The 27,536-nt window shown below is 37.5% G+C and overlaps 1 protein-coding gene across 2 annotated transcripts in view; it reads left to right on the plus strand.

The window, feature by feature from the left end:
• LOC5565802 (protein sax-3) overlaps positions 1–27,536 on the plus strand; it is an 808,606-nt gene that overhangs the window by 210,342 nt on the left and 570,728 nt on the right. For both annotated transcript variants that reach the window (XM_021853934.1, XM_021853935.1), the window contains exon 2: positions 15,007–15,826. In XM_021853934.1, coding sequence (XP_021709626.1) covers positions 15,766–15,826 — 61 coding nt within the window. In that variant the 5' untranslated portion in view covers positions 15,007–15,765. The remainder of the gene's footprint in view (positions 1–15,006; positions 15,827–27,536) is intronic.

The following is a 27,536-nucleotide window of genomic DNA, read 5'->3' on the forward strand; positions in this document are numbered from 1 at the left end:
AGCAAAACGTACCCAAAAGGGTGACATGCTCGGTTATTCAGGAGCACCTGGCTCAATCGCTGGGCTGTAAGACAGAAGTGAAGGCCTTATGCCCGGAGATTGTACTTGTCTCCAGAGATCTGGACGAAATAACGTCATAAGATGAGCTGTGTGGTGCACTCAAGTCACAGTGTAACTTAGGCGATGTGCAAATGGCGATCCGATTCAGGAACGTGTATGGAGGTACATAGACAGCGATCATACGTCTGCTGATGACCCCTGCGAACAAGGTATTGGAGGCAGACAAAGTGTCGATTGGATGGTCGAGATGTCAATTGAGAGTCGCTCCGCGATTGAACAAGCAAGCAGAAAAATGTTTCAAATACTTAAGCTTTGGAAACCAGGCAGGCGCTTGCAACAGGCCAGACAGATCCAAAATGTGCTGGAATGGTGGGGGAATGCTGAACATTTGGAATTGAAACTGCCATTTTCATGGCGTATGCTTCAGCGAAAAGGGCGCTGCATTCTTTCGAAAGGCTGTACGTCGCTTGGAAATGTAGCTTGAACTACTGAAGTTCGATCCAGGGATCCTAAGACGGTTGGTCTTTGAAACAGCGATCCGTCAAATAGAATATGTGCGACTTTGTCACCGATTTGGTAAACCCTACGCTTTTTGACCACTTGTCGACTGCTTTCACAGCGTGTGTGTAGCCTTTTGGTTTTTGCTCTTCGTACAACGAGCAGGCTTGATAATTCTCCTCAACATCGTCAGAGTTCGGTGACATACTCTAGGTCTAGAGCAGCGTGCTGCCTTTGCCTCTTTGCGAGGGAGCGAAAAAATGCTAAGCAGAGAGGCAACGAAAAATGAGCGAGGAAGATGAAGCACAAAACACAACAGAGTAAAATTCCATCAAAAAAGGGTGCTCTCCCAACTTCCCGAGGACTGTTTGTTCGGGTGAGCGTCGCAACAAGAGAGTACCTGAAAAAATCCTCACGTTTTCTTGCATTCTCACTCGAATCGCTTGAGGATCTGTGTTGAAAATTTTGAGTTCAGTTTTTTATCCTCAGAAAAACGGCAAAATCGCCTCCTCTTTGCCTCGCTGAGGAGTTTCTATCAAGCCTGACAACGAGTAGAATATCGTCGACTCCAGCCGGTAAAACACGGAAGATGGGCTGCACCGCGACGAGGAACAGTGTTACAGATAACACTAAACCTTGATGTACACCATTCTCCAGTACTGTTTTTGGAACAGCTGTCCTCCTACTGCCACCTGAAATGTTCGTTCCGAGAGAAAACATTGCAAGATGTTTATCACCACGTATCCATCATGATTTCAAGGTCTGCAATATTCCGTGCCGCCAGGTCGTGCCATACGCGTTTGATAGATCGAAAGAAGCTATGAGGCAGTGCTCGTCGATAGATGGCAGCGATTTTTCCAACTCGGCAAAGTAGGTGTCGATGCTACGTTCCACACTGAAGACGTGCCGGCGCTTGTCAAGCTGTGCACTATATTTTGGCACCGTTATCAAACGGCGGTTTATGATGCGTTCAAACAACTTGCCATGCAGCTGGTGAGAGAGATTGGCTGAATCCTGACAGTTCGGTTTCGCTGGCAGGAGGCGTTGAAGAAAAGTGTACCCTATTGAATCGGCATCTATTGATACTCCTCGTTCTTTGTCGAGAGCCCATGGAAGTTCATCTAGGGTGATGTCGATGTTATGCAGCCCACAGACGCTCAAACGGTTTGACCAACATTGACTCCGCCCCCAAGTTAGTCAAAAAGATTTATGTTGATGCAACCGTTTGACCGACTGTCAAGGTTGGTTGCAGCAACACGATATTTCTTCGCATGTTTCGAATGATCTCGGCAAGTATAGTGAATATTTATTTTTTACTTTTTCGAATTGTGTGGCTGTGGGGGAGAGCATTTCTACAATTTTTTTTTTGCAATAATCGTAACAAGGAAGAGCAGAACTTTCTACATTTAAGTACCGGAAGAAATGGATATCGATGAGGAATTCCAGTTATAATTCGCACGAAGTATTCCGGCAAAACTCTGAAATTATGAGGGGTCTCTTCAGGGGAATATTCTGACCAGTCATCGTTTTCTATCCAGAATCTTTTAGTGGTTTCCTCTTGCTATTCTACTTTGGAATTTTTCCAGGAATCCATGGATTATACTAAGGAGTCCACCAAAACAAAATGTTCCTGGAATTCCAGAGATTCAACCAAAAATTCCTCCGGGGAAAATTCTTCAGGCATACCTTCAGGTGGCATTCTTCCAAGGATTCCTTTAAAGGTTCCTCTGCAAATTTTTGTGGATTCCTTCAAAGATCTATCCAGAAAATTCTTCAAGTAATTTCTTCAGTAATTCTTCAGGGTTGACTCCAAGGCAGCCTCACAGAATTTCTCCAGAGATTGTTATATCAATTTATTCAAAGATTCCTTCAGGAATTCCTTTAAACGTTTATTCCAAGGATTCCATCACTCGTTACCCAGGAATCATATCACGAGTTCTTTCAAATACTTCTCAAGGGATTCCTCAAGAAATTCATCATCAGAAATTCCCCCAAGGATTTAACCAGGACTTTTTAAGGGCTTCCTCCTAGTATCCCTCCTTAAAATCCACACGAAGTTGCTTCAGAAATACCACCAGGAATTTCTCCAGCGATTCTTTCTAGTATTTTTTCTAAATATTTCTCCAGGGATTTATACAAAAACTTCCCGATGGATTTGTTCAGTGATACATTAAATGCTTCCTTCAAATATTCCACCAAAATAATCATCCAAATCTTTATTTAAGAATTTCTCCAGTGAAACTTCAGGCATTTCAAGACAGATTATATCAGGATTTTTTTCTGCTATTCCAACAGGAATTCCACTAAGAATTCTTTAAAAAAATACTCAAGAAATCCCTACCAAGAAATTAACTTAAATTTTCAATGAATTCTTGCTTTTATTTGATAATGCAAAATAGCATATTATTGCAACTATTTAAGCAATTTTTCCTGCTCAAATAAAGGGTATAACATACTTAAACTTTGATTTCAAAAATGGTTCCAAATATGAACCTTGACACTTTTGGTCATGTTTGACATTCAAAATACCACAGGGTTTAAGTTTTAACACTGGGGTGGTTCCTATCTGACATTTCGGAAGGGACGCGGAAAACAAAATATACCCAAAATTTGAGTTTTCTGAGAGGTTCCCCCAGGTTAAAGTCCGGTTTTCTTCTAGGGAATCTTCAATAAACTCATTTATGAATTCCACCAGTGTTTCCTCTAAAGATTCTTCTTTGTATCTCTGAAGGGACCCTACGAGGCATTTGGAAATTTCTCCAGTGATTTCTTTGGTGATTCCTCCAAGGATTTCTCAAGAAATTAATCCATGGATTTTTTTTTCAGAAATTTACAACAAAAAAAATCTTTCAGGTCTATTTTAGGGATTCAACCTGAAGCCATTCAGAGAAATGTTTTGTATAATCCTCTGAGTAAATATCAGTTAATTTCCTGGAAGAATTTCTGAAAACCCTAAAGTAAAATCCTAGTAAAACCTTTAAAGTAGTTTATGGTTGAACTTCTGGCGAATCTCTGTTGAATTTTTCTAGTGGAAATTCTAGCGAAACTCTGGTAATATTCTCAGTGTTAACCCTAGAAGAAAACCTTGTGAAATCCCTTAAAAACTTCTCTCGCAAAAAATTACAGGTGAAATAATTAGAGAAAACACTGGTAAAGTCTCTGGAGAAATTACTGGTGGAATCTTTATAGGAAATTGTGGTCAAATACCATAAGAAATCGTTCTGGGATCATTAGAGTTCATCTTGGCAGAATCCCCGGAGGAACCTATGGTAGAATTCTCAGAGGAAATCCTGAAGGAATTCTGGTTTTGAATCTCAGGAGGAACTCCTGATAGAATCACTGGATGATACACTGGTGGATTCCCAAATTACAGGTGAAATTTTTCAACAGAAATTTTTGGTAAAATCACTTGAGGATTCGCCTAAAACCCCCAGGAGTTCCTTGGAGTTATTTCGCGAGAATCCCTTGAGGGATTGATTCTTTGAGGAAATCCGCGTCGAATCCTTCGAGAAATTCTAGAAAAATCTCATGAGTAATTCTGGTGATGAAATCCTTAAAAGAAATTTCTGATAAAATCCCTGGAAGAATTCCTGATAACCCTCGAGAATCCTTGGAGATATTCTGGGTGGAATTCCTTGAGATTAATCCCTTCAAAAATTTCGGAAGGCATCTTTTGATTAATTCCGCGAGAAATCCCTTAAGGAATTCCGTGAGGACTACCTTGAAGAGTTCCTAGATGTCTCTTGAAGAATTCTCTAGACAATTCCCTGGAACACTGGACACTATTGCTATTGGAAATTCTTGGATTGTTTATCGTACCAGTAAAGAAAAACACCTACCTCCAACGGTAAACAAGAGAGAACAATGGATTTTATCATCGCTCTCGCTTTAGGGCTCTCGCTCACTGCTTCCATTTATCAGACTTGTTACACCTTGCGATACAATGACGATCGTAACCCGCAACAGCTGGGATGTTTTTCTTTGCTTGCTTTGATCGTGCTTCATACTCAAATGAGAGCGAATTCTGCAATGCCTGGGTGTAATCCTTGGAGTAATTCCTGATGGAATCATAAGATAAACTCTTGATAACATTCCTGTAGAACTTCCAGGTAGAATCTCTGAAAAAACTCGTAATGGACACCCTGGAGGAACTCCTGATGGAACCAACAGAAATTTTTGATAGAACCCCAGGAAGAATTCCAGGTGAAATATCTAAAGAAAATACTAATGAAATTCCTAAAGGAGCTCTTCTTGAAATCCCTAAAACAACACCTGATGTAATTCCCACAGCTACTCCTGGTAGAAACTCTTGATGCAATCCTTGTAGCAATTTCTAAAGATATTCTTGAAGATCCAAATGAAATCATTGGGGGAACCCTTGGTAAAATCCCTTGAAAAATTTCTGATGGAATCCTTGAATCCCCGATGATATCTCCAGAAAAAATATTGATGGAATTCCTCGAGGAACTCCTGATATAATCTCTAGAGGAACTCCTGATAAAATCATTTGAGAAATTCCAGGTGAAGGTACTCCTGATAGAATCCCTATAACAACTCCTGGTGGAATCCCTGGAGGTACTCCTGATGAAATCCTTAGAGGAATACCTAAAGATATTCTTGAAGGAACTCCTGATGGAATAATTAGAGGAACTTCTAGTGAAATTCCAAGAAGAACTGTTGATGGAATCCCTAGAGAAACTCCTGATAGAATCCGTGGAAAAATTCCTGGTGGAATCTCTGAAAGTACTGCTGATGGAATCCCTGGGGAATCTTCTGATGGAACTGCAAAAGGTACCCCTAAGAATCCCTTGATGAGTTCCAGGTGCAATGCATGAAAGATTTTGGTACAATCCCTAAATTATTCCAAGAGGATTACTTGGGATAATTTCTGGTAAAATTCCTGATAAAATCCCTGTAGGAATTCCTGGTATAATCCCTGAAGAAATTGCTTGTTGAACTTTTGATGGAATCACAGGTAAAACTGCTGATGAATTCTCTGAAGATAGTTTTGTAAAAATTGCTTGAAGAATAATCAACCAATCCCTTGAGAAAACGGATAGAGATTGTTGGAAATGCTAGTGAAATATATAGAAGCAACTCAAGAGCGCACATTTGATAGATCACCGTGGCACCGACGCTGCGTAATTTCACGCATTTTGGCTTTCCACCCATCTGCATCGGCAGTTCATAGTGCGTTGGAGCTTCAATTTGACATGCTGACGTCGATGTTCGTGCAACATCCCTACATACAGTATGATCAGTTGGTCAAACATTCGGGTCCGCCCACCGGTTGTTTGAGCAAAATCAAACTCGTTTGATTTTGGCCGTCCGATTCGTCAACCGTCAGAGTGTTGAAGTGATTTCAGGAGCGGTTGACGTTGGACCACGGCAAATGAGCTGGAAGAAAACCGGGACCGGAGAACAAAAAGACGGAGGGAAAGGTGAAGCGGATGATTAAAGCAAATCCCAACGTCTCAAGCCGTGGCTAAAAAGATCGGCATGTCGTAGAGCTACGTGCAGAATGCAAATAAGAGAGCTGGACTACATACTCCGCTATATTGGCCAGATTTGGCATCGTGCCACTATTCTAAAAGTTTCCTGGAGTGGCATGAGGCCAATTTTGTCCATTTTGTTCCAAAGGACATGGATCCGCCAAACTGTCCGGAGCTGCGCCCGGTGGAGCAATACTGGGCAATAATGAAGCGGGAACTTCGGAAGAGCAAGATGACAGTCGAAGACGAGGAGGACATGTTAAGAAAATGAAAATAAAAAACTGAGAAGCTGGTACCGGATGACACTGTAAGGACTTTGATGAAGGGCATCAAACGAAAATGCCTTCAATTTTACACTCAAGGCTTCATCAATTAACTTTTCTTTTGATTTTTGAAGTAAATATATGTATAAAACTACCCTAAAATTTTGGTTTGATTCTAAACATTATAAGAAAATTGGCATGACATTTTCGATGTCGCAATAATTTCGTGTTCACCTTTTAGGGTCTCGTCATCAGAGCTATCCACCACTTCTTCATCATATTCAATTATTGGATCCAAGTCGGTTTCCAATGTAGCTGGTTTTAAGAGCATTTGCAAGTGGACTTCTGCTCTCTGGTGAAGCGTTCTGAAGGCGCTTTGTTCGACGCGAATGATCTTCTACCTGAAGTTTCGCTTTGTCGGTTATGGTAATAACTTTTTCTTGACGTTGAGGGCATCTCTCTAATTGAGATGATGTCTCAGGCGCTGACTGCATGGTTAGGGTGGGGCTTATTTCCCAACATCTTTCGTAGTAAGAATTTACAAAGTGGAAAAGGATCATCGGTCACAAAATAACATCCTGCGAAAATAAGAGAATTTTTGTTTTTTTATAGGTGGCGCAAAGGGCGTTAGTGCAGTTTTCCCATTTTAGTGAACTCTGTAAAACTTTGGAATGCTTTTCAGCTTGTTTCGGTGAATGTAGGACTCTTAAGGTCAATAAATCACCTCAAAATTGCGATATCTTCACTCCTTTAGATGATAGTTGACCAAATATCTTTTATGCATGCGATTTTTGGCCCTTGAATAGGTTACGCTGGATGATGACTATGAACCCGAATAACTAGGGACTCCTATGCTAGTGGAATGGAACAAAGAGCAAAGAAGAATAAGATAAAGAAGAAAGAACGCATAGGAATGTAAGGTTGGGTAGGTTAAACAGGTGGGAGGATGTAACTGATGATATTATATTAGGATGAACTGCGAACCGTGAAAATATCTCGGTTGGATGTATGAGTTGTGATTATATGCAAGTTTAACACTAATTCAGTGTTTTAAAATGTCCGTTAAAATAACTCCAGCAGTTTAATTTATAATCAGAAGAAATTAAAGAGGGGGGCCAAAATTTGTACAGGTTCAAAATCCGTACACCTCGAACAAATAGTAGGCATTTTGAAATCGATGGGTTAAGTTTCATTTCTTAGGTGTACGGATTTTGATCCCGCACAATATATCCTAATTAAGTACCGCCGGACGGGGCTACTTTTGATTCCAGGGGCTACTTTGAACACTCACCTTATGTATTTATTAGCAGCCTAAATATTAATCTGAGCAATTTTGTGTACTTTTTTTAACCAATGTATGCTCTACCACTGGGCACGATTTTTTTTTGGAACAACATCAACAATAACAGGATAAACAAGAAAACATTTCAAAAAAGTCCGAATGAATATTCACAAGGTATAAAACATTGGCTATGCAATCATTGTTTGAATTTTACCTATGTCGTGGAGACTTATTGGGAGCATCACAAAACTATCAGATAGACATGTTGCATGAAAATATTGTGATTTGGTTTGCTTAAAATTGTTGCTTTATTAAAATAATTGATCAAAGGTCTTATTTTTATGACTTTTATTTTATTATAATGTTTTAGTTTGTATATTTTACAACGTTAAAATAATAAAATAAATGTTTGTTTAAGTGAATAGACATAAAACGCACATATTTCAAGACGTACCAATGACAAGTTCACAACATTATCTCTAAAAAAATCCGTCATATTTAATATGAATTTGCAGTACAAAACAATTGCATCTTTCAAATGCTTAAAATAAACTACTCATAAGCCAGCTCTAAACTGCCAATAAGCTAAAAGCATATTACAAAAGCAAACTTACTTCTTTACGATCTTGCAAAACTTTAATTCATTGATTGCGTTTTTAATGAAAATTACTTACTGGTATTAAATTAGTTACTGATATTAACCCCTCTACCGGCAACTTCATTTTTTACCGCAAGAAAAAAATTCAAATCGTTATAACTTTTTTGTTTCTCGGTATTTTTGAACCATTTTTTCACAAGTTTTCAAAAAAAAAAAACTTTCTAGTATTGGAATCTGTGTCAACATTGATCATTGGTCCTCTGGATCCAGAGATATTCCAAAATTCCTTGGGGGACCGACGTATAACCATAACCCAAGTATAAATTTCACGCTACAGAATTCTTATCGTATTCGGATATTCACTCTTCGGATACATACATTAATGAGAGTATGTTGTGAAAAAATTAAGCAATTTGATGCAGTCGTCTTTGAGTAATGAGCATTTATGTTGCTGGTACCACGCTGGCCAAATGAAGATCTTGTAAACATAAAAAAACGTCATATCGTAATTTTCAGATATCTCTTAAAATACTTAACCAATTTGAATGATTTTTTCAGAGTAGCTCCTTATTACATAGCATTGTACAGCCCACATTTTATTTTTTCAATAAGTTGACGTAAAACAAAATGGCCGCCTAAGACATTTTATATGGAAAATGTTGGTCCCCCAAGGAACATTGGAATATCTTTGAAACCAGATCACCAATCATCAATATCGAAACGGATTCTTAAACTAGAAGAGTTTTTTGAGTACTTGTGAAAAAATGGTGCAAAAATACTGAGAAATAAAAAAGTTATAGCGATTTGATTTTTTTTCCTGCGGTAAAAAACGAAGCTGCCGGTAGAGGGGTTAATGTGATCCTTCTACATATCGTTCATATAATAGTAAGAATAGAAAAAGAAAACAGTTTTTGTACATAACTCATCAATCATCGCAGTACCTAGTAGTTAGATCGTTCGTTTATGTCAACTTAAAAATCAAGCATTCGAAACTGATAGTTACATTTAAGAGGAAGTTGAAAGTTTAAGTTTCAAACTGCAAACTGAAAATAGTGAATGGCATGTTTCGTTGACATTTGTTATATGTGTGTAACTGTTTCTAGCTTTGCAATTTTCTAAATTATGTTTATCAATGAAAAACGTTCAATAACATCACAATGGACGATTATTAATAGAATTAGTTTGACAGTTATAAGGAAAAATCATTTCATTATCAAATTATGAAAATGTCCAAAGTAGCCCCATTTTTGTCTTGAAGGACACACTTTTTTCGCTATTCAAGCATTTTTGTTATTTCTTGATGGATTTGCCTCATATTTTACACATTTGTTACGTACATATACAACTTAAATATAAGCAAGAATTATCAATATCTATCCATAATTCTAAGAGTTACAAATCCTCAAAGTTAAAGAATTTGGAAATAATGTCAAAAGAAGCCCCGTTTGACGGTAAATCCATAATCGATTTCTGCTTTCTATCAATGACACATTCTTTAAGAATTCCCATAGGAATTTCAGGATTATGATGCATTTCTAGCAATTAGGGTCGGTGTTCCCTTAGTGGACGGTCCCCTATAGTCGCACTAGTGGCTTTTTACGGCCGTTTCGCTGGTAATCGTAGCAAAATAATTTTTGACATGAAGATCAGTAGCTGTTTATCTAAGTACCATTGACACACAGCTCGATTTTGTTCAAAAAATGATCGAAATAAATAGTTTTGCTTAAAATTTTAGCTCCCTTGCACCTATAGTTAACCTATTGTTCCTATAGTAGCACTACTAAGAGAAATTATTTTGTTATTAAACAAAATAGTTGATAAATTAGGAACTTTTTTACATCAATCGAACGCTTTTGATCCACACTTCAAAGGAAAAATATAAAAGTTTTGTAAAAATACGGTTTTGATTTGTGTTTTGCCTATTCCGTGAGGCTAGTGCTACTATAGGAACAGAAATTAGGAATAGTGCTACTATAGGGACATGTGTTCCTATAGTGGCACAAGCCATAATAAATACAAAAACATGAGTTTTCGTATGTGTCATAATTTTTCCACAAAGCCAAGATAAAAAGCTTTCAGATGATGTAAAAATAATTTCGCAGGCTTTATTTTTCGATTTTATACGAATATTTGTTCTTAGCTATGCGGCTATTGGTACATCGACCCTACGTTTGGGCATCCGATATTTTACTTCCATACAACATCACCTTTAACATAACTTCGGACACACGAAAATGCAGTTGACGTTCAGTACATCGATTCCACCCCATTACCCCGAATGCCGTCAACCCGAATTCTATTATCCAGAATGTACCATTACCCCGAATTCCATCACCCCGAATGCTATTTCCCCGAATTTACAATTATCTTGACATGATGATATTGATGACATTTTCCCATGGGTTGTTCGGGGTTTTGGAATTCCGGTTAATGGCGTTCGGGTTAATGGCATTCGGGGTAATGGGATTCAGGGTAATGGGGTAGAATCATTAGTGCACGAGCGGGTGCAAGAGATAAAGCACCTCAGGCTGAGAACTTTTCAAATAAAACCAAAATAAGTATTCACAGTTCTGAAAAAATGTTTATAGGATTGCGACAGAGCTACATGAAGGAATTTTCTCGGGATGTCCTATGTAAATGTATAAATTTTGTTATGAATTTAATAAATACTGCGTGAGGCAGAATTTACAAGAAGGATATTTGGCAATGGTCTCTTTAGAGGAATTCCTATCAATATTCAGGAAAAAATAAACTCTATCTATTATTATTGAACTAAAGCAGTTAAGTGTATTAATCTATATCTACCAGGAGAATAATGATGAAACTTCTCATGGAGTTGAAAACGCTTTAGCCGTTACAGGAATTTTTCCATAAAGAGTAATCTAAAATCGTTTGCATGTATCGAAAACTGGAGATGGGTCAAAAATTGGAGCTCTTCCCCTACTTGAAGAAAAATTGCTCGAAATATTTTTGAAGAAGGTAATATTAAATATAAATCGATATAATCATCGTTTTCTACAGGAACTTTTCTCCATTGCGTAAAATTGAGATTTGTCCAAGATTCCTCAGTTACACTCAAGTTACCACGAGTAACACCCTCCCACCTGTTCAACCCTCCCCACCTTTCATTCTGCTGATTTGACAGCTGCTACGGATTGATTTGACTTACTTTGTACAAGTGTAAGGGACGAAACAAAATGTAAAAATGAACTCAAAAAAAAAAGTGTTATGCGAGGAAACTTATCAATCTGACGATTTTCTCCACGTAAACACGTGGTTGCATCTGACCCATATGTATGAATAAACGAGTTATTACGTGATGTTTTATGCGACTTCTGGTTGTTTGGGCTGGTAGCTTCACCACGCGATATGGTCGCTGATCGTAAACTTGATATATCCCAAGTGGAACCGATTCTAGCGGCCAGAAAGGTCCAAACTGTACGGTTTTGGTAATAAAACCAGACGCTTTGCTATGATAAATAGTCCGAGTAGAAAAACGCGACGACTTCTCTGCCTAGACTATTGATACGCACTGAATAAATAAATTAAAAATATAAGTAACAAAAAACAATCATTTACCACAAGATACATTGATATTGGTACTGGTATTCTATTTATAAGATATAAAATCATGTGTAAAGCTGATCAATTTCACCCGATTTCACGGTACTCTTCGGCAGCAACAGCCCTATCGAGAGTGGAAAATGGATGCGCGGTGGATGTTGTTTGCCGCTCTATTCAAAACCCGTCATCTCAATCAAAACTCGAGTTTCGTCGTCATCGTCTTCGCCCCCGCATACATCGAGAGCTAGAAGCAGCACCAGCGAAGGAGGACTCACTTCGACGAAGGCGGAGATGACGGGCATAACAAGCTATAATAATAATAATAACAATAATAGAACATGCAATGAATTCATCTAATGTTATCAAATAAACCTCTACCACTGGGAGGATCGAGGGGGAGTAATATGGAGGATGCCGGTTGCTGAGGCACGATTTACGTACCTCTGTGTGAGAACAGTGGCTTCCCGTTTGTGGCGAGGAACTTTGAAATTTAGTTGAAAAAAGGAGAACAATTGAAAGCAAGAGATTAAACACGTTTTTTTAATTGAGGAACAAACTTTTTGGAAATAACATATTTTGTAATTGGAATCTGACTTTAGGACAAAATGTCGAAATACAAAACGTCAAATGCCAGAACATTGAATCCCAAAAAAAAAATCTAGAGGACAAAAGGTTCTTTTCGTCAGGAAAACAGTCCTTTTTCAACACTAGAAGTGCTGTTTGAACTGATTTCAATCAATACTAATGGTTCACGAAATGTTCACGTTTTTCATTTCGTGCAATTGGTTGCTTGGTGTAACATCCTTAATTTAAATTCCAAGATTGACATTTTCCACTTATTCAATTTTTGAAGGATTTGTATAGTTAACTCACATCAAATCAAGTATAACCTTGAAGAACTTGCAATCATACTGTTCTTCGTAAGATACAGAAACACCTACAATCAAATCGAAAATCAGTGCTGTCATAAACGAAAAGCCACTGTTTCTAAACTGAATTGTTGTTAAGAAAAGGGTTAACAATCGCTTTGACGAGACGACGAGAGAGGAAATTGATTGAAGTGGTTTTTAAAGATGTAGGGACCTTTTGTGAGCAGCTCGTATGCGGATCGACAAGATGTTTACCGGTCTTTAGAAGACTGTTTAGTGGTTTGAGTAGCTGAACTTTAGATGCAGATTGAGTTTTTTCTACTTATATCCTCAATCTAGCAGGACTCAATCCTTACTGTGGGTATCCTGCTACTCAGCTTAAGGTTCTAAAAGAACTACCGGTCCTCTGAGCGTTTTGTACATGGTACCGATGGTCCAGGAATGATTCTTCTGGAGTCCGTTGTGTGCCCCATTTCCGCAATCGATGGTCATCCGTATTTAATGAGTTATCATAAATGTGCTTATCATCCGCGAAGTAAACAAGTTGACTGGATCTGTTGAAAACCTTCTTCTGGCTATTAAATCCGGCTCTAGCGTAACATTGAGCTGCTGGCTCAAAAGTTCAACCTGTTATGGAAGTATGATGAGAAGATAAATCCGTTAAAAATTCTCAGTTACAGCCTTCAGCCAATATTTGAACTTCACAAAATGATGTACCAGACAGAACCGTTATTCGGACATGGCACCCTTTACAAACAAACCCCAAAATGCTTGTTCCTACAGAATGCCAACTCGTGCATGAGACCCCCGACCTCATTTATCGCAAGCGTAAATCTACTCCTATCTGCATAACAAAACAAAATTTGTTTTAACGCTTTTGTTCCGCATTAGGTATGGCCACAACTGGTGTGGCGCTATAGGAATTTTAATTTCAATTAGTGACTTTTTATTAGCATATCGTCCACCCGTATCAAGTGAGCAGAACACATGACGCGTGGGCCTCAATTTGGCTGACCCACAATCCGGAGCGTCTCATCGCGGTGTACAGATACAGGTATTTAGCATTTTATGATCGTTCGGACAATTTGCAGCAGCTGTTGTTCCGGAATGATTAATTCCTTAATAAAAAATATATAATTTAACGTCAGACACCCGAAATTTGATCCTTGTTAAGATAATCACCTCTGATGAAGGTTTGCAGGAAAATTACTCTCATATCATCTATTGGTATCGATTTCATCGGAATTGCCTTCCGGACTGAAATTGGCCCGATTGATAATGCTGGGTTACGTCTTTCACCTTCGGCTGCCAAAGGGTATGGGGTGGTTCAAGACGTCGCAATCATTTCCAATCTGCTGTCGGTTGCCTTCTGGGGAAATCCTTGGATGCCAATTTGGTCTTCTTCCATTGATATGCTTCGAACCAGGTATGATGATAAGAAGATGAAAGCCAGACACCGACTCACACGTCACGTTCCAAGGAGATTTCTGCCAGGACGTGGAAGATGTTTACCTGTTTTCGGATATTTTTCAATCAAAATAGGAACCTTTCGTCACGTCTGGAGGCTATTATCTTCACGTTACATTAACCTTCTTGGGGGCTAGACAATATTTGGACTGATTTGCTAGATCCTTATTAGCCATTTCTACAATTGAGAACTATCAGAAGAGTGAATCGACCTGCATTTAAGGGTTTTAAATCAGATATCTCTAGCTTGCGTCTCGAACAAAAAATTCCAAATATTCGACCGAAGTTTTTGTATTAAGAATATTTAACAAAAACGAGTAATTTTGTCATTTAACCCGTATAGGCCTGAGCGAAAGCAAAAATTCTAAAACCCTCACCGCTCAGCGAATTCTTAATGGATTAAAATGATTTCTTATCAGTAGACTGGCATACATATCTAGTAGGGTGCCAATGGAATGTATGGGAAAAATTTTGCCATCGAATTTCAAAAAATGGTAGTGCTCAAAAGTGTTGTCCCCTCGAAAAAAGTCCCCATGCATAATTTGAGCTCAATCGGCCTTCGTTAAGTGGACCCTCAAAGCGGTCAAAGTTTGGTTTTTTTGACCCATGAAAAATAAAGGTACATGAAATTTCCGAAATCGATTTTTTTTTTGATGCCAGATATCTTAGAAATGCATGAATGATGCATTTTGATCGTATTACTTGTTATAGTTTTATGCTGACCATGGATTATTTAATAATATGACCTTAATATTATGTTTCAGCATCCATAGCTCCATGTATCGCGAAAATTTTAATTATGTTCTCTATTTCCCTCCTAACAGTACTGTTTTTCATTGCTTCAAACAAAACCTAAAACCAATATAATTAAACTCTTATTCATACCCATTTGTTGTTTCGTTCTCCTTCGCAGCAATACCCACTGCCAAAAAACGGTTCCAACACTCCAAACCTCCCTCTACCAGAAACCAGTTGAGCAGTGAAGTGCACTTCAAACACTGTGGAAACATCAAAAGTAACAAGCAAACGAGAAAAGTGAAAACCCAAAACCAACACCCCTCGCAGGAGACGACACGAAACCGGGATCGGTCAAATTGCAGCCAAACCCCCGTCCGGAGTAAACAAATTTATTCAAATCCAAAACGCTACACCGTCACAATTAAATAACACTCTCGGTTTTTTTTTTTCGTTTCGAGCTTCATGAACCGTAACATGTGTGTAAAGAGAGGAGGATGGTGAATCACGATTTCTGACGCGCGATCAAAAGGCCAAGCACAAAGCGGATCAAGAGTGTATATTAGAACGAAGGCAGTGGACGAAGAAGAGTCGAGTGCAGCAAAAGCAACGCAACGATCAGAAGGCGCGATGCGGAGCGTGGTCTTTATTTATTCTGGCCGGCTGCCAACATAATGGTGATAATTATTGTTAGCTGAATGAAGCGCGAAGGCGCTGTAGCAGAAGGCGAAGTGGAATAACTCGGAGAATTAAGTGCTGCGGGAGAGGTGAATTGTGCGAAAGCGATACGGCGACGAAGCAGGTGTGAAATCGGGAAGTGATCTTAACGTTTCCGCGGAAACGGGCAATAAATGGTGAGGTGTGGTGCATGATTGCCTCGACCGCTGGGAAGCAGATAAGCAGATTTTCTTGGGGGAATAGACGTTAGAGGAACGCGATGGATACCGTCTGGCGAACGGTGCTTGTCATCGGACTGGCGCTTTGCCATGTTTCAAAAGGTAAGCTTGCTACTCGATTTGTAAAGTAATAAAAGTGATCCCGTTGTTTTTGGTAGACATGCTGATGTATTACCGCACTTTGTGCAATATTAATCACATGATTGATACACTGTAACCTCAATTTACGAACTAGATCGGGGGTGCGTAAATTGAGTTGGTGCGTAAATTGAATCAGTGCGTAAACGAGGGAGCTCAGTTCGTTAAACGAGGTTTTGCAGTTTGGAGTCTACTTTATGAAATTAATTTATATTATTTAGAAAAAAAATGTGCTCTTTTAGTATCATCAACATATTATTAATACATTGGGTTCTTAATCAGGCTAGAATGTGTGCAAGTTAAGGTCTTCCAAGAACTCTTTGAAGTTTGGGCATATGATTCTTCATGAGTTAACGGAGATCAGTTTATCATTTCTATGTATAAGAATGTCTCACAATACTGGACCCTAGAACAGTGTTGACCAGACTCATTTCCCCGAAATTCGAATTGTGAAGCCATGAACTGTTATAACTGTGCGTTGTATTCCTGAGATGGAGGAGGAGGTGGTTGGACTTGTGTTTTGCACATGGGATCCGACAGTTTCGATCTCGGTGGGCCGCAATTCAAGTTTCGGTGAAATGATTCGCACTCACTCACTCACTCATTTTATTTCACCGAAACTTGAATTGTGGCTCTCTGGGATCAAAATTGATCGATTTTGTGTGCAGTACTCAAGCTTGACCATCTGATTTTCTATCTTAGGAGGATAGAGCATGGTTGTAGTAGTTCGTGGCTTCGTAGTTCGGAAAATGTTATTTTCGGGGAAATGAGTCTGAGCAACACTGCCCTAGAAGAATGTTATATTTTAAGAAGCATTTGTATTGTCAGATCCAAGTTTTGGTAACTAAGTGAGTACAACAGGTGTCCTAGTTCATCCAAAAACGTCCTGGATTATATACCTGCAATGTACTAGCGTATTTAACGATCCTTTAATGTTTTTTTTTTGATATGGCACAGGTCCTTATCTATTCATAGTAGTAAAATGAGTATTTTTATAATTGGTGCCAATGTCCTAGGTCCTCCAAGGACTCCATTGAATATAGGCCTTGGGATCTACGACTGTAATAAGAGATTAGAGGTTAGTTTTCAAATACTCCAAAGGCTCCTAACCATTCCTGTGGGTAAACGGTGTATTGTATTAATATGTGCGGATGTTCTTGGTCCTCTAAGATCTCTTTCAAATAGGGGCATTAGGATATACAAGCGTAACCAATCATCAATAGAAGTTCTTCACTATTGCAAAGACTCTTACTATCCATATTAGTAAACGAAGTGTTGGATTGAGTCGATTTTCGTCATCCTCTCGTTGTGCCCGTTCCAAAAATACCCGTAATGCATGAGTTTCCAACGATTTTTCCAAACCAGAGGTCGCCATCTAGAATTCCAAAATAGCGTCAGACATCGATTTTCGTCATCCCTTCGTCGTGCCTGTTCCGAAAATACCCATAATTCATAGGTTTCTAACGATTTTCCCCAACCAGAGGTCGCCATCTTAGATTCCAAAATGGCGTCGGACATCGATTTTCGTCATCCCCTCGTCGTGCCCCTTCCGAAAATACCCATATTACATGGGTTTCCAATGGTTTTCCCCAATCGGAGGTCAATAATTTCCCACATAATCGTCTAAACTCAATTTACGCACTGCGTAAAAAAAGTGACTTAAATTGAGTTACTTCGCAAAAAAGTGACTTAAATTGAGGTAGCGTAAAAAAAGACTTCGTAAATTGAGGTTTTAGGTTTTTTTTATCTTCACTGGATGTGCGCATCAGAATGCATTTTGAGCTAAAAGTTTTGGGCATGCATGATGAATCAACTAGAAAAAATATTGCTATCACTATTTTGAAAACTATATGGAATTTACTGTTTGCTTTTTGATTGTAAGAAGATGAGTCTTGTGACGGAATTCATTAGGGATTCTCAAGAAGAATTCCAGGATAAACTCCTGAAAAATTCTCTAGAGAAATTTGCACTGCGAGGTGAAGGAGTACTTCGTAGATTACATACGCTTTACCCATCAATTGGAAGCGTCACTTTATTACAACTTTTTTTTGTACAACATTTTTTCACAAGTTCTCAAAAAACGTTCCTACCTCTAGAACTCGTGTCGATTTTGATGCTTGGTCATCTGGATTCTGGGAAAGTATTATGAAATTACTTGAAATACTGACCCGGAGCTTTAACCCACTTAAAAACCTTAAGCTACAGATTTTTTCTCATGTTGGGATATTTGCTTTTCAAAACAATACTTTGTTGAGAATCTGTTGTGAAAAAATGAAGCGAATGAAATAATGAACTTTTTCTGAGAAATGAGTCTTTTTGGGGTACATCACTGGCCGAATTAGGATCTTGAAAATTAAAATAAATCATCATATCCTATTTCATTTTATTTCTTGGCGACAACTCAGCCAATTTGAATGCTGTTTTTTTAGAAGCTTTTACTTATCTAATTTGGTATGGATCTTCACGTTTCGCTGTTCCCTCTCGTAAAGAGCGTAATGTACGGATGACCCCTAATGTTGGATATTGAGTCATGCTTTAATTTATACCTATTGTTGATATGATCTTCAACTTGGTTCTTCGACATTACCCGGAAAACCGTTACTCGGAATGCAATTTACCGGAAGACCATTGACCGGAAACCCATTTCCCGGAAAAGCATTACCCAGAAGGACCATTTACCAGAAATTCTCCATTTATTGATATTTTTCATGAACGTCCTTTTAATAATGGATAGGAGAGGTTCTTCCTTCAAAATAAATACACAAGCATCGAAGATGAGTCTAAGATATCTTCATACTTGATCATGTCAATATGCACCATCTTCCTATGTTTGCATTTCATAAATGATTCACCCTTCTTTTAAAAATAGGCTGTTCTTTCAAATGATCTTTGCAGCTTGTCTTGGCTGAACTGGCTAAATTTGGCTACAACTTTGTAACTTTCCTTTTAAAATTCGACCGTTGGTTCTCCAAGTGTCCAAATGTTAAGAAATAAGCAATGATTAGAATTTCCAATACGATTGGTTGTGCTACTTTTCGCCGAGTGTCAATTCACCGGATGTCCATTTCGCGCCAACTGATATTTACCCTTCTTTATTTGGTTGGCGGTTCTTTCGAGTTCCACCGATCTCGGCATTTTAGGCAAAATGTGTTTTTTCGAAAATGATCAAATATCTCCTTCACATGATTGCTTATTGTTCTTTCTAGTTTATAAACCTGGCATTGAATACGAGATACAGACATTAAGAGTAAAAAAGCACAATCAAGCAAATTCGAAGGAAAAGTAGATCTATTGAGGTTCAATATTTCGGAATCCTAAGATGGTCGTCACATTGACGAATAGTGCCCCTACTCTCGATCATAAAGGCACTCTTAGTTTCGTCTTGATTTTTTAGCTTTCCTCAAGCCAAAAAGCTAAAATGAGAATTACACTGTTGTATGTCGCTTCCCTTGGAAGAGCAGTGTCTTTTTATATTTAAATACAATATTAAAATTGGATTCCAAACTATTTTACTTAAAAGATAGGAAAACCATCATAACTCCAAACACTTTTGAATGCTGGGATGGTCCATTAACTCAAATGCACTATGCCTTATTTTTTAGACGATTTTTTCGATTTTTATTGACCTGGTTAATTTTTGGCATAAAATATGTATAACAAAAATATGTCTTTTCATTCTTTCTATCCTTGCCTGTAATGTTTGGAAATGTCTTTTGAAAAAAGTGTTTATGGAAACCGAAGGAGTCAGTATTGTCCATGGTTAGCGTGACATAATTTGTGCTGATCATTTATGAAACAGAATAAAAATTGTATACAAATTTACTGATCGAAAATGGAAGATTAGGCCTTCCGGGTAACGGTACATTTCGGTAAATGGTTTTTCCGGGTAATGGTACATTCCAGTAAGTGGTCTTCCGGTAGATTGCATTTCGGATAATGGTATAGAATCCTTTAACTTCTCGATAACATTTCAGAATGGTTCTATACCATTTCCCGGAAAGGTATTCAAGTATAATCAAAATAATCAACGTCAAAAATAAAAAAAACTTAATAATTTGTTTTTGCAGCAAATTACTTTAGAGATGGTTAAGGAATAAGATTTCATTATAACATTATAAGTTTGTATTTATATTTCACGACTAACGTGTTCAGACCATGGTACAAAATTTCCTCATAGTAATTTTCATATAAACCTATATCGTCTCTGCGCCATCTTCAAATCTCCATTTAAAAGGCTGAAAATTACACAGAACAATATATATAATTACCGCTGTAAATGACAGAACTTCAAAAGTTGATTATACAAAAGTGGCTCTCTAAAACCGACCTTATTCCAATAATTGGACTTTTTTAGAGCAATAATTTATTTTTTTGAAATCCGTTTCACGTGCTGTGTGAAGTAAACATGTTTTCCGATAGAATAAGCTTTTCCTCCTATTTTGTTTGATATACATTTTGTTCAATACAAATCATCGAATCTTCAGAAGACACTTCAAAAATGTAATTTTGTGCAAGATTTTATTTTCTATGCTTTATAAACTTTGTTGTATTTATATTAAGGCTGCATATTATTCAATAATTTTTTAGTTGCTTCAATATTTGATGACATGATGAAGATTTGCGTGAAAAAAGCTTTTAAAAAGATAAACTATGCCCTGAGATATACCGTTTTGAATGTTTGCGACTACTTTTCGATACACTCCTTATTAGGGCTTTTGTAATCCGTTCAGTTCCGACATTCAATCCGCAAAAAAACAAGATCCACGAAAGTTTATTTTTGGTGCATTCCGGGATGTGGCATTCCGGGAAATGGGTTTCCGGGAAATCGGTCATTTCGGGAAATAGATTCCGGGAAACGGCATTCCGGGAAATAGATTTCCGGGATATGTCATAGAACCTTTCAGAAAAGGTCAAATTAAGGTATGTGATGAGCTAAACTTTGAAAATATGCAGCAGAATTATTATAATTATTTGCACTTTCCAATTTTTTACTATACATCATACTAACCTCTGCTATGAGAATCGCAATAAAAGTGTGTGACATCACGTTACTTGTAAATTCAATTTGCAACAACCATGAGGAGAAATCTCCAAAACTTTCACCAATTACTAATTACTAATTACTGGGGCGCCCGATTTAAAAACGGTCTTCGGCAATGTTGTAGCTATTGTATCTCACAGTATCAATGTAGTTCTAATACCCAAGAGCACATGGGCAAACACTATGACCGATCTGCTTGCTTTTCCCATATAAACTTCAAAGGGCTTGTGCAGTCTCAGTTTTCATCCGAATGAGCTCAAATTTCAGGAGGACACTCAGAATTTGGTCTAGGATCGAATGGGCGGTGTGGAGCAAAAACGATTTTTTGAACCACTCTAATGTACATGTACAATTATACACACTTAAACCATTTATACCAAAAACAAAATAAAATCTTACATCAAATATTTTGATTTAGAAAAAAAAACCTACAGAATGTTTCAGAATAGTCTTCAAAAAGATTATATAAATCTTGCCAGCTGATAATGGAAACATAACTATCAAAATATTTTTTCTGGTTCAAGTTATTAGTATACAATGTGACTCGGATCTGACAGTGATCGAAATACATATTTGGCAATATCAGAATTTCGTTAGTGCTACTCAAAAGTTAGTCTTTCAGTCCAATGACAGTCAAATATTGGACTCCAACTATTACATGCTTTACAGATATATTTGAAGCCAACATTATTAGACTATAACGTTGAAAGTACTGCATCACTGATGCATATAGTCTTATTCACCGATAGAACCGAATCCACGCGGTCCAAGATTTTTGACACTAGAGCTGACCAGAATACCTGGGAAGCATACTGAAGCGTGCCCGCTCGAATGTCACAATTCTCGGACCGAGTGAGTTCAGCAAGAAAGGCTATTTACTGCTACCTCAACGCGTCGCTGGTTCTAAAAAGTAAACAGCCATAAAAGCTACGACCAAACAATGGTGAAGGCGTTATCAATTTTCTCAAAAACATTCATTTTGGGAATTAAGTAGAATTTTATGATTAAATTAGCAACAACGCACTGCAGTAGCGCGTAGTAAATAACTGCTTGCAAACAATATCTTTCAAGCGCATTTATTACCCGTAATTTTGCGAATAATAATTTTTACTTTTCCACGTTTAAGTCATAAACTGGTTCTGGACTTAGGTTGGCGGCTATTCAATTTACTCTCATTTTCATCATTTCAATCCCTTCAAAAAATCAAAAGATCTAAATGGTGTAAAGGTTCATCTAAAAATGTAAGGGAACATTGCATCCGAAATAGGCGATTGTTACTCGAATCGATAGTAAGTATCCATTGTTTTGATCTAGGCAGACTAATTTCTTGTTTCGCACATAAAAGCATTTCCCAGCTAATATGTTTTTTTTTTTGCGAAAATATCTGCTTTAGTTGATCACCGTTTTCGAAGACACCAAATTTTTTATCACTGAACTTCAATATAGGCGAATAAATCATTTCCCAAGTAACCAGTAAGCACGATAATGCGGCACGGTAACAGCATTATATGCGCATATAGGGTAATCATTTGATGCATGTCAGTTTTATACACGCATATAATGCTATTATAATGCCAGAAAAGGCGAAATAGCGTGCCATTATAGATCCAAGATATAATCGTGCTTCTCTGCACCACTAATGCTGATATAAGACCACGTGAGAAACGTCAGTTGTTTTCGCTAGGTTTTTAAGGCGAATATTTTGTGCTTTCGCGTACGCAGCCAGAGAGCTTTCGCGTATGCGGCCAAGCAACTGGTACACGAGGTAAATAAATGAATGAATGAATACGGAAACCTCTAATAGTATGCAAAAAATATAATAAAATTATACAGATAGTACTTCTCCGTATCAGACGTATTCGTTTGGGTAGTTTTCATCCTTTTAAGGACTTGCAATTGCCACATTTTGATCCTCGTTTATGATGATGAAATTCCTCCTTTTCGCGTATCGAACCTGCGACACCCGTATTGTTGAGTTGCTCCTTTGCTCCTACGGCCACATAAAATGAATAGTATTGGAAAGAAAAGTGACCAATTTAAACCATCACTTTTCCCCGTCATAAAACCTGCAATTTTAGTAGTGAGAAGATTTATGTTTGACTCCCTCTTACCACTATATGCAAACACAAAGCACGTGTTATATCTGTCAAAACACTGGATGGCATTTAAACATGCCCTGTATTCGAATATAAAGCCAATATAGTGCTTATTTAATGCCTGTATGCATCAGGCTTAGAAGCATTAATGAGGCTGTAATAGGGTTTCTATGCAGCGGAAGTGCTGTTATAAGGTGTGTAAGCATTTGTGGTACTATTATAAGGCATGTACGCATCTATGATGCTGATTAAGGGCTTATTATTAGTGCTTATGATTACTTGGGTTGTCGACTAGCGTCATCATGAGAATGACTTCCGAACTAAGAAGGTTTTAGGCGAATAACTTTCTTTGGATTTAATCAGTGGACTGATATATAAGCGAATAAAATGTGTGCTCGGTAGTGCCATTTAGGTGATTTCCGAAGTAATACATTTCCAGGCGAATAGGTCTCATTCAGTTCTCCAACTTTGTCAAAAACACTAACTTTGTATCCAATCTCTAGATTGAGATAACAGCAAATATATTTGTCTACTAGCGCCATCTTGGGAAAAATTTCCAAACTTCTTTGTTTCTGGGCGAATAGATCCTATTTAGTTGAACACTTTTGTCGAAGATACCAATTTCGAGAGTTCGATTTTTTCAGTCTCATCGATGGACTGATATGAAAAAAATTAAATATTTGACCACTAGCACCACCTTATGAGTGTTTTCCGAACTAATATGGTTTTAGACGAATAGGATTCGTTTACAGTAAGGACCCGATTTTGTCAGCCCCTCGATGAATTTTAGGCTGACAAAACAGGGAACCTGACAAAATCGGGTCATTTTATTTTGTTCCTATTTTTCAAATTTTGAGGTGCTACATGGTTACATGGACTTTTAAGAGGGCGATGGACACGGGAGTAGTCAGTTTTTTTTATCAGGGGCTCCCCCTCCCTTATATTGGTAATATCGATTTTTAACACTTAATAAAAGGCATTGCCATTGCCCCCTCTGGCTACGCCCATGCGTGCATGACATCAAACATCATCATCAATTTTAATGTAAACGTGGTAAAACATGCCGATAACACTTTTTTTGACAGATTCAAAATAGGCTGACAAAATCGGGTCAAAAAGCTGACAAAATCGGGGGTAGACAAAATCGGGGGCAGACAAAATCGGGGGCTGACAAAATCGGGTCAGTACTGTAGTTGTTCAACATTGTCCATGACACAAACTTTGTATCTAATCACTTGACTGAGATAACAGCAAATAAAATCTTTGCCCACTAGCTCCATCTTGTGAGTGTTATAAGGTTTTATGTTACTTAGTGTCATTTAGTTGTTCAACATTCTCGAAAACAACAATTTTGTATCTCATAACAGAACTGAGATGCAAGCAAATACAATATTTGCCCACTAGCGCAATCTAGTGAAAGTTTTTGGGCGAAAAGATCCCATTCAGTTGAACACAATTGTCGAAGACACCAATGTTGTATCTCATCACTGAACTGAGATATAAACAATCAAAATGTTCGATCGCTAGCGCCATCTTTTGAGTGTATTCCGAACTAAAAAGGTTTTAGGCGAATAGGTCTCATTTAGTTGATCAACTTTGTCGAAGACATCAATTTTGTATCTGATAACTGGACTGAGATACAAGCAAATAAATCTCTGCTCACTAGTGCCATCTAGTGAGTGTTTTCCCAACTAATAAGCTTTCGGGTGACTAGATTTCATTCAGTTAAACACATTTGTCGAAGACAACAACATTGCATATCATCACTGAACTGAGATATAAACAATCAAAATGTTCGACCATTAGCGCCATCATTTGAGTGTTTTCCGAACAAATAAGGTTTAAGACGAATAGTTCTCATTTAGACGATCAACTTTATCGAAGACACCAATTTTGTATCTCATAACTGGACTAAGATATAAGCAAATACAGTTTTGGCTCACTAGCGCCATCTTGGGAGAGTTTTCCGAATTTATATGGTTCTTTGCGAATAAGTATTATTTAGTTGTTCAATTTTGTCGAAGACACCATTTTTGTATCTCATAACTGGACTAAGATATAAGCAAATAAAGTTTTGGCTCACTAGCGCCATCTTGGGAGTGTTTTCCGAATTTGTAAGGTTCTATGCGAATAGGTATTATTTAGTTGTTCAACTTTGTCGAAGACACCAATTTTGTATCTCATCGCTGGACTGAGATATAAACGAATCAAATATTTGTACGCTGGAAAGTTTTTTCATATGTTGTTTATATATGCGACATTTGTTGGCGTCTGTGAGCCACCTGGTGAGTTAATTCTGAATTAAAATAGATACCAAGTGGAAGTCAGTAGTCCTGTGATCAACTTTGCAGAAGACAGTTTTCTCCTAAACCTCTTTATTTTCAAGATATTTGCACTACAAGTACTGTCCTATTTATAGGACGCTGGGCGTTCGGGGCTTCTGTCCTATTTTTAGGACGCTGGACGGATATGGGTTTAGTTAATCTCTTCAATTCTAAATCCTTCTTTATGAATTCTCTTCAAAATCGAGATTCACTTCATATTCCATTGATTCAATTTTGATATTCGGGTTTAAATCATTGTATATTAAAGACTCCAATTTTCTATCTCATATGGGTCAGAAGATTTTATATCTCTTGAAATCCTCAAGCTTTCTTATGGCACCAATCGGATTTTTTTAATTAAAAGGTCTGCTTTCCAAATGTCAATGACACTCTGAACAACTTTCTCGAAGACTCGACCTTTCTAGTTTTGCACTGCAAATGCTCTTTAGCATTACCTATCGGGAAAATTGCGAACCAAACTGTTTGCCTTCCGGATGTCCTTGATCCGCCGAACAACTTTGTTGAAGGTCGATTTTTTGCATACCATGGGGATCTCGAGATATAGCAATGTAAATCTACCTTTTTTGAGGTGATCCTAAACTTTATGGGGGTGATTCAATATTCAACTGGGTGTTGCAGTACTTATTTTAGTGAGTCAGTATTTATGACGGGTAGTGTACATTTTTAGTTTAATACTGGCTTCTAAAAAGGAAAAAAAACAGGTCATTAGTAAAAAAAAATTGACAGGTTAAATGAGAATCTTTGGAACTTTCAATAAATTTTGATTTAAATATTATTTATTACAATGCATAATGCTGTAAATTGATCTATAGATAATCTTCTCAGCTTTTTCATTCAACTGTCAACAACAGTTTATTTTTAGTTTTAAGCTGTTTGTAGAGGTGATCTTTTCTAAGTTTGTTGTCAAAAAAAAAAACTTGTAAAGCCATCTACGTTATGTTGGAGAAAGCCTTGAAATACATTGGGTATTTTCCTCTAACAAATCCTCGTGACACAATTATCTTGTAGATAAAGTTCATTCTGAAGTTTATCTATAACTTTTTCGAATTTCAATACGTTGAATAAGCGAAATTCTGAGTTTCTGCTTAACATTATATTTTCAAATTTCATATCACTTAATGTTTGATGAAATCAATCAACAAACTTATACCCAAACGGATAATGATTTAAATAGTTGTAGAAAACAAATTAAAACTAAATCTACCGGCAGATGAAAAGAAATTTTGTGGTACAATATTGAATATATTTGTAGTTCTATGGAAAAAATATCAGATCGATTGCTAGATAGCAGGCTTTGGAAAGTTTACCGATTATTGACACACGAGCCATATTTTTGTCTGATTTATCTGCCTGCATTCACACAGCACCTATGACATGTATCGTTCGTGGAAAATAAACAGCCACGAAAGAAAAAAATACCGACACACACCACCCACTTTTTGGCGTCGATCTTTGTGTCACCACTTGTAACATTCGCTGACACACTATCATTCTGATCTAGAAACAGAGGACAATATTTTCCATTTGCTGTGCTATGTTTGCAATAAAAGGGGTATTTGATGGTCCAATTGATTATAATTAAGTTGTTTAAGGTTGCATTACCCGAAAATATGAAACTTATTACCAATTTTATGCAAAACTTAAAAAACCCGAATGGCTCGATACCATTGGAGTTTGCGATAGTTGCTGCTTTTGAACGCTTTCTCGCACGTACCAAACGAGAGAGCCAATATCAACATTCATAGGGCTCTCCGATTTTAATGTGCCACGAACTGTTGTGGTTCACGAAATTTTACACTTTCTGAATAGGGTTCGATTGGGTTACTCAGATCAAAATCCAAACACTGCTGGATAAGGAACAAAACTAGAGCATACCAAAGTTGAGCGTTTTGTATGAAAACTGACATGCACTGCTATTGTAAAAAAAAACTATAGACTACAAAGAACGATGTTCGTCAAAACACGTATGATTGTTGATACTAGTTTATTTAAGTTTAACATAAAGATGGTGATTCAGTGATTTAATAATTTATTTTTTGCATAATTTCCTACTACTTTCCTTTCAGCCTCACTTGTTTAATCATTCGTAACCTAATGAGAACCGTAACCGTAGAAATGCGCAAATAAGTATTGTTAAAAAATTTAAGACCGAAATTATGCAAAACGACATCCTCGATGCGAAAAAAATGCGG

Source organism: Aedes aegypti, chromosome 3 (genome assembly GCF_002204515.2).
Source record: "Aedes aegypti strain LVP_AGWG chromosome 3, AaegL5.0 Primary Assembly, whole genome shotgun sequence".
NCBI classification, from domain to species: domain Eukaryota; kingdom Metazoa; phylum Arthropoda; class Insecta; order Diptera; family Culicidae; genus Aedes; species Aedes aegypti.